Below are 15,034 nucleotides of genomic sequence, written 5' to 3'. Positions count from 1 at the left end.
TTTTTGTTTTAAACTCCTAAGCTAATCCCAATTGCCCGCATTTGGCCCATGTCCCTCTACACCCATTGTTCCCATGTAACTATCTAAATGCTTTTTAAAAGATAAAATTGTACCCGCTTCCACCACGACCTCTGGCAGCTTGTTCCAGACACACACCACCTCTGTGAAAAAATTGCCCCTCTGGACACTTTTGTATCTCTCCCCTCTCACCTTCAACCTATGCCCTCTAGTTTTCGACTCCCCTACCCTTGGGAAAAGATATTGACTATCTACCTTGTCTATTCCCCTCATTATTTTATAGACCTCTATAAGGTCACCCTTCAGCCTCCTACGCTCCAGAGAAAAAAGTCCCAGTCTATTCAGCTTCTCCTTATAACTCAATCCATCAAGTCCCGGCAGCATCCTTGTAAATCTTTTCTGCACCCTTTCTAGTTTAATCCCGGGGAGGATGGAGTCAGTGAGATCAGACAGTGTGTAACCCGGGGAGGATGGAGTCAGTGAGATCAGACAGTGTGTAACCCGGGGAGGATGGAGTCAGTGAGATCAGACGGTGTGTAACCCGGGGAGGATGGAGTCAGTGAGATCAGACAGTGTGTAACCCGGGGAGGATGGAGTCAGTGAGATCAGACAGTGTGTAACCCGGGGAGGATGGAGTCAGTGAGATCAGACAGTGTGTAACCCGGGGAGGATGGAGTCAGTGAGATCAGACAGTGTGTAACCCGGGTAGGATGGAGTCAGTGAGATCAGACAGTGTGTAACCCGGGGAGGATGGAGTCAGTGAGATCAGACAGTGTGTAACCCGGGGAGGATGGAGTCAGTGAGATCAGATAGTTTGTGAACTTGGTTAATATATCGAATGATAATATTGTAATTGAAACATTTCCAACACTCCTGCTTCCCCTTCAGCATCTTTTGATGTCGGGTATGTGGCTAAATTGTCATTTTGATTCACACTGGCTCTATTTGACTCTCTTTCTCTTTTGGCATATTCAGATCTCCGGGGGAGCGCTGGATTAATTGTGAAAATCCACAGTTGCAATTCAGCAGGGATTGTGTCCTGAAGAACTATAAGAGGTGAACCAGCACAGTATTGTGAGAGCGCCAGCCAGAGAGAACCCTTCACATTCAAACAGCTTCCATATATTTTCTGGAGAGGAAGGTAAGAGGAAGTTCCATTTACTCTGGTCCTGTAGCAAGTACAAAAAGATGATAAGGTGAGGTTGGAAATGCTGAGTGAGATATGGAGTGTGTGAGCACCAAGCACAATTATCCAGTGTAAGGCTGTGTGATGTACCATGGAGTTGGAGCAGTTTGTGTCTCGTGAAACACCGCGCCTGAATTTCACAAGCCCCCGACAGCGTCACGTTTTGGTCCGTAAAACACGCAATATTGGAATTGTAGTTTCATTGTTAAACAGAACTGGTTGACTGTTCTGGGTTAATCTTCCTCTGAACTGAACTGAGGGTGTGTGATGGGAAATTCGCCACTTTGGAGTCAGACTTGGAGGTTCAACAAACAGTTTTATTCAGACAAAGCTTTGGGAGAAGCGCTGGCACTCCACAGTACAGGCACTCACCTTCTCAACTACACAATGGTAGTTGAGCATCTTTTATACATTGTTAGATAATAGACAGTGTGGACATTAGCCGTTAGCACATCGTTACAAGTTGAGTAGACGGGTACGGACATCGACAGTTAACACATGGTTATACATAGAGTAGATACATATATCTACTCTATGTATAACCGATTAATGAAGGCGTACTAGCCTTCATTAATCGAGGGATTGAGTTTAGGAGTCGGGAGATAATGCTGCAGCTTTATAGGACCCTGGTTAGACCCCACTTGGAGTACTGCGCGCAGTTCTGGTCACCTCATTACAGGAAAGATGTTGAAGCCATTGAAAGGGTGCAGAGGAGATTTACAAGGATGTTGCCTGGATTGGGGGGCATCCCTTATGAGGATAGGTTGAGGGAGCTTGGTCTCTTCTCCCTGGAGAGACGAAGGATGAGAGGTGACCTGATAGAGGTTTACAAGATGTTGAGAGGTCTGGATAGGGTAGACTCTCAGAGGCTATTTCCAAGGGCTGAGATGGTTGCTACGAGAGGACACAGGTTTAAGGTGCTGGGGGGTAGGTACAGAGGAGATGTCAGGGGTAAGTTTTTCACTCAGAGGGTGGTGGGTGAGTGGAATCGGCTGACGTCGGTGGTGGTGGAGGCAAACTCGTTGGGGTCTTTTAAGAGACTTCTGGATGAGTACATGGGATTTAATGGGATTGAGGGCTATAGATAGGCCTAGAGGTAGGGATATGATCGGCGCAACTTGTGGGCCGAAGGGCCTGTTTGTGCTGTGGCTTTCTATGTTCTATATGCAGTTATGTCTTCTATCAATGGCTGATCTTGTTATATACATTTATACATTTATGTCCCTCATCAGTGGCTGATCTCGTCATCAAACTCATTGTTCTGGGTCTGCTTTTATCTCGAGTTTAAGGTGCCTCAAGGTCTGACCTGTTTCCTGCAGTAATTTAAACACTAAAGGTTTTAACTCTTTATGTAATGTCTGTGCCCAAAGTCAGTGCCTCTTAATGTCTTTTTCCAGAGTCCATTTTGTGTGCCGGGTAACCATTTTGTCTCCTTTACTTTGATTGCTCTCCAACAGGGTGTGTGATGGTGGTTTTGTTATTTCCGTTTTCAGTTATTTTTGCTGAGCGATTTCCTGTGTTGCCAGGGTAACGATCTGACTGATCTCAGTACCAGAGACAGAGGTGTGGACACCAACCGGTGGAGAGAAAGCAGCTGGGTGGGGGGCCAGGCGAGGGGATCAGTCCGTGTGAGGCAGATTCTGGAGATAGACAGAGGCGATGAGATATGTTAATCAGAAAGGAGAGAGAGTTGTGGCGCACCACCATTGGTCTTCTGGATATCTTTTGCATTGCAGCCATTTCGAGGCACTGATAAATTTCTGGGGTCCTCTTGAAAGTCAGTGTGGCTTCACCCAATAACTGATGCTGGCTCGGTGTGGGCGAGGCCGGGTCATTGGGGTGGATGAGGAATAAATCCGGATCTGTTCAGATGACCAGATGTGTATTACAGAGCCTCGCTAGAAGGATATTGTAAATTTAGTGTTAAATTGAAGAGACCCATAAGGGGGAATGAATTTGTGCTTTGGGATATTGTTTTCACAAAGTCAGACACACTGGAAATCTGAGTTGTTGCATGAGATTAAGAGTGAAACGGGTAACTGCATTTTACATTGCTGGTTTTAAACCTTGGTTGTAAATTATTGCTGTTGATTAACTTCCAATTCTAATTTGAAGAAATTAAATGTCTGAATCACTTTTCCATTTCCATATTGGAGAAAGGAGGGGACATCAGCTGAGTTTGATTAGGGATGATGTGGAGATGCCGGCGTTGGACTGGGGTAAACACAGTAAGAAGTTTAACAACACCAGGTTAAAGTCCAACAGGTTTACTTGGTAGCAAAAGCCACACAAGCTTTAACCTGGTGTTGGACTTTAACCTGGTGTTGTTAAACTTCTTACTTTGATTAGGGATACAGGTATAGGGACACAGACACTGACACACCCACACGAGTGGAGAATATGGAGCACCTTTAACGTGGCAAAACATCCCAAAACACTCCAACAAGAGAAAAATTCAGTGGGAAAACAAATACATAAAACATTCGAAGGGGTCGCTGGGCAGGTGACTAATTTTTGTCAGATTGTTAATCATTTTAAGGTGAATCTGAGAAGGGGGAAAAGTAAAGCAGCCGAGAGGCTTCGGGAGGGAATTCTGGAGTTCAGGACTTGGCCTGGATTGTGGACAAATTATCCTCAAGATACACAACTTGTCAGATTGGGCACGGTAGAGATGTTGCTGGCTTCTGGGGCTGCTGTAGGCTGCATGAATAGGAAGAGAGGGGCCATGGAGAGATTGAAAAGCTAGTTTGAGCATTTTAAAATTGAGCTGTTGTCAGGCTGTGAGACAGTGAGAGTTGGTGAACACAGGTGAATGAACTGGGACGTGGTGTGAGTTAGTCAGGATTCAGGAAGCAGAGTTTCAGAGCAGTGAGAATGTGGAGCTGGATATCAGCAGCTTGCATGTTGAACCTGCTGCCAGGTTACCGAGGGGCAGCATGTTGATGAGGAATAGAAGAGGGCCAATGATGGAGATAATGATGTGGGAGTGGCAAGAGAAAGCAATGTCACTGATTCTCTGGATGGAAAGTAACATAAGAATTGAACCAGGGGCCTTTGATGCATTTCCACTCAGCTGCACGACAAGAGGCAGGAGTTGGAGAAAGATAACATGGTCAAGGATGCTAAAGGCTGCAGTCGGGTGAATGAAGATACTGCATTGACTTTTGTCAGAGTCGGATAGGATAGTATTTGTGATTTCAACAGCAGCGGCAGGGTGCAAACTTGGCTGCAAGGTGCCCCTGCAAAAATGTCATGGATTTGGGAGGTAACAACATTTTCAATAACTTTGGAGAGAAAAGTGGAAACGGGGCAGAGGATTGAAAGGGAAAAGGATTTTTCAACGGACGTGATGATGGCAACTGGTACTTTGTGAAACAACTGTTACTAATATCACGGTAACATATATGAGACTGTAATATTCTGAAATATATCTTGCGTATTAGTAAAGATCTCAACGCCCTGCTTCTGATTTTAATATTTACACCTGATCCTGACATTGATGTTATCCTCATTACAGAGTCTCAGAATCAGGCAAGGCCTGTCAATATCATGGCTGAAGGTTCAAACAGGGGAGAATATCCAACAGCTTCATCAAAAATGAGAATGGACACAGGTAGGATCACAAAAATACAAATATAATTTCTATCCTGTCTGCAGCTCAAACAGGGACTGAGTGGAAAGTGGGAGAGAGTGGCCATCTAGAGCAGGTTTATCCAAGGTTCGGCCCGAGGGGGCTGCGTGTGACTCACAAAGCTCCTCTACGTGGTTCCAGAGAAAGTTTCCAAATTGTTGTTAAGAAGCTGAGTTTCAATTCAGGATTCTGCTTGGAGCTGATTCTCCAATCAGAGGTAATTTCTCTCTCCCATTGCTGCTGATTTGTCCACTATTGACTGTGATTGGGAGAAACAAACCACGATTGGTGGCACAGTGAACAGCGTGCTGAAGGCTTGTGTGAGAAAGAAGCAAAGGCATCTCTGGGTGGGGCAAACTGCAGTGGGACTGGATCTCCCCAACATTCGCTGCGAATAGACTGACCAGTGAGTGGGAGTGAGGCATTGATTGGTGGGGTGGGGAAGGTGGGAGTGAGGCACTGAGTGGAGGGGTGTGGGGGAGTGAGAGACTGAGGGGGTGTGTAGGGGGTGTGAGTGCACTCTGTGCACTGTTTCAGAGCACATTTCCACTCCGTCTGACAAAGGAGCAGCGCTCCGAAAGCTTATGGTATTTGCTACCAAACATACCTGTTGGACTTTAACCTGGTGTTGTGAGACTTCTTCCTTTGGGCAAGCCAGTTTTGGATCCACAGGGCAGCAGCCCCTTGGATCCCGTACCCTCTCTCTTTTTCTAGAAGGCTTGCATGGGGGACCTTATCGAACGCCTTGCTAAAATCCATATAAACCACATCTACCACTTTCCCTTCGTCAATGTGTTTAGTCACATTTTTGAAGAACTCCACCAGGCTCGGAAGGAATGATCTGCCTTTGACAAAGCCATGCTGAGTATTCTTGAGCATACTAAACCTCTCTAAATGCTCATAAGTCTTGTCCCTCAGGATCTTCTCCATCAGCTTACCAACCACTGAGGTTAGACTCACCGGTCGGTAATTTCCTGGGCTATCTCTCGTCCCCTTCTTGAAAATAGGAACCACATCCGCAATACTCAAATCCTCCGGCACCTCTCCCGTCTCCATCGACAATGCAAAGATCATTGCCAGAGGCTCTGCAATCTCTTCCCTCGCCTCCCACAGTAACCTGGGGTACATCCCATCCGGACCCGGCGACTTATCTATCTTGATGCCATTCAAAGATTCCAGCACAACCTCTTTGTTAAAGTCCACATACTCAATCATTTCAGTCCACCGCACGCCCGCAGTACATCCACCCAGGTCCTTCTCCTCTGTGAAAACCGAGGCAAAATACTCATTCAGCACCTCTGCCATTTCTACTGGTTCCGTACAGACTTTCCCGCCTTCACCTTTTATCGGCCCTATTCCTTCACGTCTCATCGTTTTACTCTTCACATATTTATAGAACGCCTTAGGGTTTTCCTTAATCCTACCTGCCAAGGCCTTCTCGTGACCCCTTCTGGCTCTCCTAATTTCCTTCTTTAGTCCCTTCCTACAAGCCGTATACTCATCAAGATCTGGAGATTGTTTTTGACCAGGGTAATCAAACATCCAGATTTTCTGCACTGTCCTATTTTTGAGTCCTGTATCTCTGGGTTGTCTCCTGCCAGGATGCTCTTTGTCCTGTAATTTTGTGTTTCCAATTCTGCACATGCGCTGTGTGTATTCGCACAGGCACAGCCTTTCTGGCTCTGACCCATCAAGAAGCAACCTGCCCCAGCAATTACAGGTTTGGTAGCCGCTCCCCTGCCCATTCCAATGCCAGAGGTATTTCCTTACCTCAGGGTTGGTCACCGTGACTTTGACTTGAAACTGAACTGGATTAGCCATGTAAATATAGGAGCAGTAAGAAGTTTAACAACACCAGGTTAAAGTCCAACAGGTTTATTTGGTAGCAAAAGCCACACAAGCTTTCGAGGCTCTGAGCCCCTTCTTCAGGTGAGTGGGAATTCTGTTCACAAACAGAACTTATAAGACACAGACTCAATTTACATGAATAATGGTTGGAATGCGAATACTTACAACTAATCCAGTCTGCAAGAAAGGATGTCCCGAGGCATGGTACATTGGGGAAACTATGCAGACGCTGCGACAACGGATGAATGAACACCGCTCGACAATCACCAGGCAAGACTGTTCTCTTCCTGTTGGGGAGCACTTCAGCGGTCACGGGCATTCGGCCTCTGATATTCGGGTAAGCGTTCTCCAAGGCGGCCTTCGCGACACACGACAGCGCAGAGTCGCGGAGCAGAAACTGATAGCCAGGTTCCGCACACACAAGGACGGCCTCAACCGGGATATTGGGTTTATGTCACACTATTTCACATAAATATTTCTGCTTTTTTCCTCCTGAGTCTTTATCATGCGATCCTAGAATCAGAATTTATGTCACACTATTTGTAACTCCCACAGTTGCGTGGACCTGCAGAGTTTCACTGGCTGTCTTGTCTGGAGACAATACACATCTTTTTAGCCTGTCTTGATGCTCTCTCCACTCCCATTGTTTTGTTTCTTAAAGACTGGATTAGTTGTAAGTATTCGCATTCCAACCATTATTCATGTAAATTGAGTCTGTGTCTTATAAGTTCTGTTTGTGAACAGAATTCCCACTCACCTGAAGAAGGGGCTCAGAGCCTCGAAAGCTTGTGTGGCTTTTGCTACCAAATAAACCTGTTGGACTTTAACCTGGTGTTGTTAAACTTCTTACTGTGTTTACCCCAGTCCAACGCCGGCATCTCCACATCATGACAATATAGGAGCAGTCAGATGTGGAGCATTCTTTGGAGAGTAAGTCATCTCCTGTCTCACCAAAGTCTACAATGTACAAGGCACAACTGGAAAATTTGCAATTTGTTTACTGTGGCTCCATGAACACTCGAAGCTCAACATCACCAGGATAAAGTGACTCAATTGATTGACACCACCCATCCATCACCTCATTCTCTTTGCCACCGATGCAAGTGATAGCAATATGCATCATTTACAGGGTGCATTTCATCCCCTCGCCAAGGCTCCTTCAACAACACTTTCCAAGCCCGAGACCTCTGCCACCCTAGAAGAACAAGGGCAGCAGATATATTGGGATACCATCATCTGGAAGTTGCCCTTTAATCCACACACCATTCTTACTTGGAACAATATTGCTGCTGCTTCACTTTTCCTGTATAGAAGTCTTGATATTCCCTTCCCAGCAGTACTGTGTATATAGACAGCATGTAAATTGCAGCAGTTCAAGACGGTGTCTCACCAGCTTTCCAAAAACAATTAAGGATACACAACAATTTCGAGCCTTGCCTGGAACCCTCACACCCAGTGAGCAATTTAAAAAATGTTGATTTTATATTTGAAATTGATGGACTCTTGTTAACCAAGGGTGGGTATGGATTTGGGGCAAAGATGATTGTTGTCAGGTCAAATATGCTTTCACTGAATGTTTCTGTGTTCCCAGAAGATGTTTGATAATGTGGCTCACAGGAGGCTTTAGTTGCTCTCTGTAAAGGGAAGTGTAACAACATGAATAGGAATTCATTGACAGAAATGTGTTTATTTTTCTCCATTTGTGTTTACAGATCCAAACTCCACAATTCCTCAGTTCCTGACAAAGTGTGATGATTACCAACTGTTCAAATTGACAAAATTCTACCGGGACAGACTAGAACAGGCGATGGAAGGAGGAGTGGATGGAGTCAGCTTAACGTTAACATACGAGAGGATTTTCACTGGACAAGAGCATGGGGTAAGAGGGAGGGACCCAGGATAGAACAAAAAACAGTACAGCACAGGAATAGACCCTTCGGCCCTCCAAGCCTGCGCAGACCATGATGCCTGCCTAAACTAAAACCATATGCACTTACAGAGTCCGTATCCTTCCATTCCCATCCTGTTCATGTTTTCATCCAGATGCCCTTTAAATGCCGCTTTCGTACCTGCTTCCATCACCGCCCCACCCCCTGGGCAGCACATACCAGACATTCACCACCCTCTGCGTTTAAAAAAAAACTTCCCTCGCACATCTCCTCTGAACATTTCCCCACACACCTTAAAACTATGTCCCCTAGTACTTGACTTTTCCACCTGAGGAAAGAGCATCTGACTATGCACTCTGTCCATGCCACTCATAATCTTGTAAACTTCGATCAGGTCGCTTCTCAACCTCTGTCGTTCCAATGAGAGCAAACCGGGTTCAGAGCTAATACCCTCCAGACCAGGCAACATCCTGGTAAACCTCTTCTCTACCCTCTCCAAAACATCCTTCTGGTAGTGTGGTGATCAGAATTGTACACAATATTCTAAATGAGGCCTAACTAAGGTTCTGTACAGCTGCAGCATGACCTGTCAATTTCTAAACTCAATGCTCTGACTGATGAAGACAAGCATGCCGTTTGCCTTCTTGACTACGTTGCCACTTTCAGTGATTGGTGGACATGAACGCCCAGATCTCTCTCCCTCTCAATACTCCTAAGGATTCTACCATTTGCTATATAATTCCTACCTGCTGGATCTTCCAAAATGAATTACCTCACATTTGTCCGGAATAAACTCCATCTGCCATTTCTCCACCCAAGTCTCCAAACGGTCTAGATTCATAGAATGAGTTACAGAATCCCTACAATACAGGAGGAGGCTATTCGGCCTATCGAGTCTGTACCGACCACAATGCCACCCAGGCACTATTCCCGTAACCCTATACGTTTACTTTGCTAATCCCCCTGACACGAGGGTCAATTTTAACATGGCCAATCAACCTAACCCGCACATCTTTGGACTGTGGGAGGAAACCGGAGCACCCGATGGAAACCCACGCAGATCTAAGGAGGAAGTGAAAACTGCATCCAGACAGTGACCCAGGCCGTAATCATAGAATCATAGAGACGCTACAGTGCAGAAAGAGGCCATCTGGCCCATCGAGTCTGCACCGACCACAATCCCATCCAGGCCCTACCCCCATATCCCGACATATTATCCCGCTAATCCCCCTAACGTACGCACCTCAGGACACGAAGGACAATTTTAGCATGGCCAATCAACCTAACTCGCACATATTTGGACTGTGGGAGGAAACCAGAGCACCCGGAGGAAACCCATGCAGACACGAGGAGAATGTGCAAACTCCACACAGACAGTGACCCAACCCGGGAATCGAACCCAGGTCCCTGCAGCAGTGAAGCAGCAGTGCTAACCACTGTGCTACCGTGCCACCCGGGAATCGAACCCGGGTCCCTGCAGCAGTGAAGCAGCAGTGCTAACCACTGTGCTACCGTGCCACCCGGGAATCGAACCTGGGTCCCTGCAGCAGTGAAGCAGCAGTGCTAACCACTGTGCTACCGTGCCACCCGGGAATCGAACCCAGGTCCCAGCAGCAGTGCTAACCACTGTGCTACCGTGCCACCCGGGAATCGAACCTGGGTCCCTGGCGCTGTGAGGCAGCAGCAATATTCTATATTCAATGAGTTAATGAATTTGAAACTTTCCTTTGTAAACTCCAGTCTGAAATTCTCCATTGCTCTGACTCTGCACAGCCACTTCTTCAACGTGTTTATCTCTCAACTATCTAACTCATCAATCCTCCCTACTGAGCTTTTATGACAGAAATAATTTGACAAATAACATTCTGTTTCTGACACTTGAGTGAATGAGTAGAAATGATTAAATGATTAGATTTTTCAGCATTATTATTGCTTCATTCTCCTGACGTAAATCAGCAGTCAGTGTTTGGATTAGTCAAATGTTAATTCATCAGCCAATTTTCATTTCAGGTTTTCCATTCTTCTATTTAACTAACGTAACAATCAGAATCATCCTGCCCTTGCCACCTGAGTTCTGACTCGCCACTGTTTTATTTACATACCGAGAGCAGGAGTCGGCTGTTCCGCTCCGCTGTTTAACAACATTGTGGCCGATTTGATAGTGAGCTCAAATCTGCATCTTGCCGATCCCTTATAAACTATCACCCCGCCTTGCTTACCAAGAGTCCTTTTAACTCCATCTTAGAATTGGTCCATGGCCTTTTCAGAAAGAGAGTTCCAAAGACGTATGACCTTTTCCTGGGGGAAAAAATGCCTCATCACCTCAGGATTTCCGAGTAAATCACAGTGACGCAGCAGGAATTGAGAGAATAAAATGGATCATATTGTCAATCAATAACCAACCAGATGTCATGTTGGACTCTGAAGGACAGACAACTAATTATATTAAAATACTGCAGATTCTCAGTGATTCCTCACTCTCCTGGAAATATATTTTTGATTCTACTTTAGTTTATTCTAATTTCTTTATCGTTAATGGCTGGAATGAGATGTGAAGTGAATTTTCAGTCCATGTTTATTATGGATCAGGACCCGGCCCAGTGACGGATTTCTGAGCTGAAAGCAACTGGGAAATCCCATCACTGAGCAGATCCTTTCCTTCTCATTCTCAGTGTTTATCTTTCACTCTGCGTCTCATTATTCTTCATCACTATTCTTCATAGAAAGTCACTGAGCTCGTGGATAAGGGAAACCGGGCGGACAGTTCCAAACTTCTGCTCAATCTGGTGATGGAAAAAGGATCTCGGGCTCGAAGGGTGATGTGGGAATCCTTTGTGAGAATGCGTCACGGAGTCCCAAAACTGGATAAAATACTGAAAGAAATACAGGAGCTTGGTACGGTAAAATCACACAGCGATTTTAATTTCCCATTTAAACACTGCCGGTGTTACTGATTTGATTTCATGAATTTATTTAAACAGGTTCTGATGCATTCGATGACATGAACATTACACAAGGTTTATCCGAATTGCCCAGACACCTGAAAGGTAAGGGATGAAATGGAGAATGTAAACCATTTCACTTCTGAGAATCAGAATGATTAATTACAGCCTTTGTTTAAGAGGTTGTCAAAAACCTGAGAATCAGAAAGTCAAAGGCTGGGGTAACAGGGTTGAACATGATTGGGGTTTTGTCATTGATCCTCAACTATGCAGAGATTCAAATTGCAATTCATAGAATTTTTCTTGCCTTCTGTTAATACGTTGCCATGGCATCTTTTCACTTGATCAGCTGCTGATTTCTATTATTTCTGATGTCTTATACACTTTACAGAATCTTGCTACACTATGAATCTTATACAAACCTTATGTATGAATGGTCTTGGATGGCAATAAAGAGTAGAGCCTTGAGCCAGAAGTTAAGGCTTGTCTACACTGGGGCAGCACGGTGGCAAAGTGGTTAGCACTGCTGCCTCAGAGTGCCAGTGACCTGGGTTCAATCCCGGCCTCAGGTGAATGTCTGTGTGGAGTTTACACGTTCTCCCCGTGTCTATGTGGAACACCTCTGGGCGCTCCGGTTTTCTCTCTCAATCCGAAGATGCACAGGTTAGGTGGATTGGCCATAGTAAATGTGTGGGGTTACGGGGATAGGGAGGGATACGGAGGCATTGGTAAGATGCTGAATTGAAGAGTTGGTGCAGACTTGAATGGGCTCCGTCTGCACTGATGGGATTCTATGGATCTATGGAAATCATTCTAAACAAACACAAACTAAAATACTGAGCAGGAAAATCCCAGAAGGTCCATCAAACAAAGATAACAAGGGTTCAAGCATCATGGCGAAAGACATCTTCCACTGGTGCCTCCCAGTCCAAATCCTGCCACTAACAATGACCGCACAATCTTCTTGTAGCAGCAAAAATAGAAATGCCCAGAGTTGATATGGAAAAATGCTGTGTTTAATATTCCCCTCTAATCCCTCAGCTGATTGTTTCCAATCGTGCAGATCACGTTGAACCATTGTTCCTCATATGCACTTCTCTTCCACATGATGCAGTCTCTGTGCCAGACAGGATTCGTCTGGCTCCCTCTTTAGAGTCAGCACAGCTACTCGAAACATCTTACAGAGGCTCATAGTTCTCTGGAGATAACGAAACGCTGAACATCCACTCTATTCCTGCATTTACATAGTTCAAACATGTGTTATCAGGTCTCACACAATTTGATGACTGGAATCATCGATCAGAAGTGATTCTACACTCATTCCGATATTGATTAGACCTCTTTCAATTAGAGTTTGTATCTGTACTTCTTCAAAGTAAATAAACCATGTAGCTGAGCTTCGCAAAGTTGTTAACCATTTTTGTAGCTTTCGTCTGTGACTTTTCCACTCTATGTTGAGTGTGAGGTGATTCACTTTGGAAGGAGTAACAGGATTACAGAGTACTGGGCTAATGGTAAGATACTTGGTAGTGTGGATGAGCAGAGAGATGTGCACACTCTCCAGGTGTGATGTGAGCAGGAAAGTGTGCAGGCAAAATCATGTCATAGAAACATAGAAAGTAGGAGCAGGGGTAGACCATTCGGCCCTGCGAACCTGCTTTACCGTTCATTATGATCATGGTTGAACATTCAACTCATTAGCCTGATCCCATCTTCCCTGCAAATTGTTTGATCCCTTTAGCTCCTGGAGGTATAGATAAGTCTTTCTTGAAAACATACAATGTTTCAGCTTCAAGGTTTTTTGTAGTAGTCAATTTCATAGACTCATGACTCTTTGCATTTCTCTGCATTTCAGTCCGAAATAGTCCACCCTGTATCCTCAGACTGTGATCCTCATTCTGGAAATCCCCGCCATCGGGTACATACTACCTACGTCTATCCTGTCTAGTCCTATTAGAATTTAGGTTGCTACGAAATCCCTCCCTTATTCTTCCGAACTCCAGTGAATATAATCCTAACTGACTCAATCTTTCCTCATACCAGGAATCAACCTGGTATACCTTCTCTGCACCCCGGCGGGGGCGGTGCCAGGTCGGCGGGGGCAGGGCCGGGTCAGCGGGGGTGGGGAACTCCCAGGAATCAGCCTGGTATACCTTCTCTGCACCCCCTTTATAGCAAGAACAACCTTCCTCAGATAAGGAGTCCAAAACTGCATGTAATATCCAGGTGTAATCTCACCGAGTCCCTGTAGTTGCAACAAGACATCACTGCTCCTGTGCTCGAATCCTCTTGGTATGAAGCCCAACACACCACTTGCCTTTTTACTGCCTTCTGCACCAGCATGTTTACCTTCAGTGACTGGTGTGCGATGACACCCGGGTCTCGCTGCACATCTCCCTTAATCTATAGCCATTCAGATAGTAATCTGCCTTCCAGTTTTTGCTACCAAAGTGGCTAAGTTCACATTTGTCCACATGATACCACACCTACCTTGCATTTCCCCACTTAATCAGCTTCTCCATATGACATGGAAGCATCTCTGCATCCTTCACACAGCTCACCCACCTGCCCAGTTTTGTGTAGTCTGCACATTTGGAGATATTACATTTAGTTCCCTCATCGAAATCATTAATATATATCATGAATAAGTGATGTTGTAGTAATTGGTATCAGCCTTTTAATTGATCACAACTTTATCTTTCAAGTAACTAGACCAAGTCACAGAGTTCTCTTAAACAGCTGTTTTAATCATCTATGTAGTGAAGACTCTGGAAAGTCACGGGTCACAGTCTGTAACTCGCCAGAATACAGAATTCCTAAATACAGAAGCAATTATAGCCTCAAATTCAATTCTAGGTAATTAGCATATACCAATCACATTTTAGGAGTTACCTCAATCCACTCAGTTATTGATTAAGCTCACATCATTCAGAGATTAAAACCAATCACAGTCCCCTTAAACTACTGGTTTTGGTGCTTATCTGTGAAAACGTTTAGAAGAACTTTTTTTTCATAGCAGCTTGTGTGACATTCACCCTTTCAGTGGTGTCCCAGCACCGATCCGTGCGGTATCCCACTAGTCACAGTCTGCTATTTGGAAAAAGACCCAGTTATTGCTACTCTGTTTCCTCCCTGCCAGCTTATTTCCTGTCCATCTCAATACACTGCTCCCAAATCAATGTGTTGAATTTTACAGGCTCATCTCTTACCTGGGACCGTGTCAAAAGCCTTCTGAAAGTCCAAATAAATCACAACCATTTACTCACCTTCGTCACCTCTGCTAGTTGCTTCCTGGAAAAAATTCAAGTAGATTTGCCCGAGCAAGACTTCCACTTCATATATCCATGCTGACTGTCCAATCCTGCCACTCTTTTCAAGTGCTATTAATGAACTATAGCACTTTCCCCACTACCAATAGAATGTTCCAGAAAACTATTCCGTGTACACTCCAGGAACTCCTACTCTACGTTATTGTATCTGATTTCACTTGGCCAGTCTATATGCAGATTAAAATCACCCA

At 45.0% G+C, this 15,034-nt stretch overlaps 1 protein-coding gene across 4 annotated transcripts in view; it reads left to right on the top strand.

Moving 5' to 3' along the window:
* The window catches only part of LOC144485337 (NACHT, LRR and PYD domains-containing protein 3-like), a 74,183-nt gene that overhangs the window by 20,156 nt on the left and 38,993 nt on the right, over nucleotides 1-15,034 (top strand). For all 4 annotated transcript variants that reach the window (XM_078203536.1, XM_078203533.1, XM_078203534.1 and 1 more), the window contains 5 exons: nucleotides 994-1,159; nucleotides 4,722-4,817; nucleotides 8,396-8,562; nucleotides 11,296-11,467; nucleotides 11,554-11,619. In XM_078203536.1, coding sequence (XP_078059662.1) covers nucleotides 4,754-4,817; nucleotides 8,396-8,562; nucleotides 11,296-11,467; nucleotides 11,554-11,619 — 469 coding nt within the window. In that variant the 5' untranslated portion in view covers nucleotides 994-1,159; nucleotides 4,722-4,753. The remainder of the gene's footprint in view (nucleotides 1-993; nucleotides 1,160-4,721; nucleotides 4,818-8,395; nucleotides 8,563-11,295; nucleotides 11,468-11,553; nucleotides 11,620-15,034) is intronic.

This window comes from Mustelus asterias, unplaced genomic scaffold, assembly GCF_964213995.1.
Source record: "Mustelus asterias unplaced genomic scaffold, sMusAst1.hap1.1 HAP1_SCAFFOLD_185, whole genome shotgun sequence".
NCBI lineage: Eukaryota > Metazoa > Chordata > Chondrichthyes > Carcharhiniformes > Triakidae > Mustelus > Mustelus asterias.
Note: the sequence above shows the minus strand (reverse complement) of the source record. Positions and strands in the feature narration are given on the sequence as shown.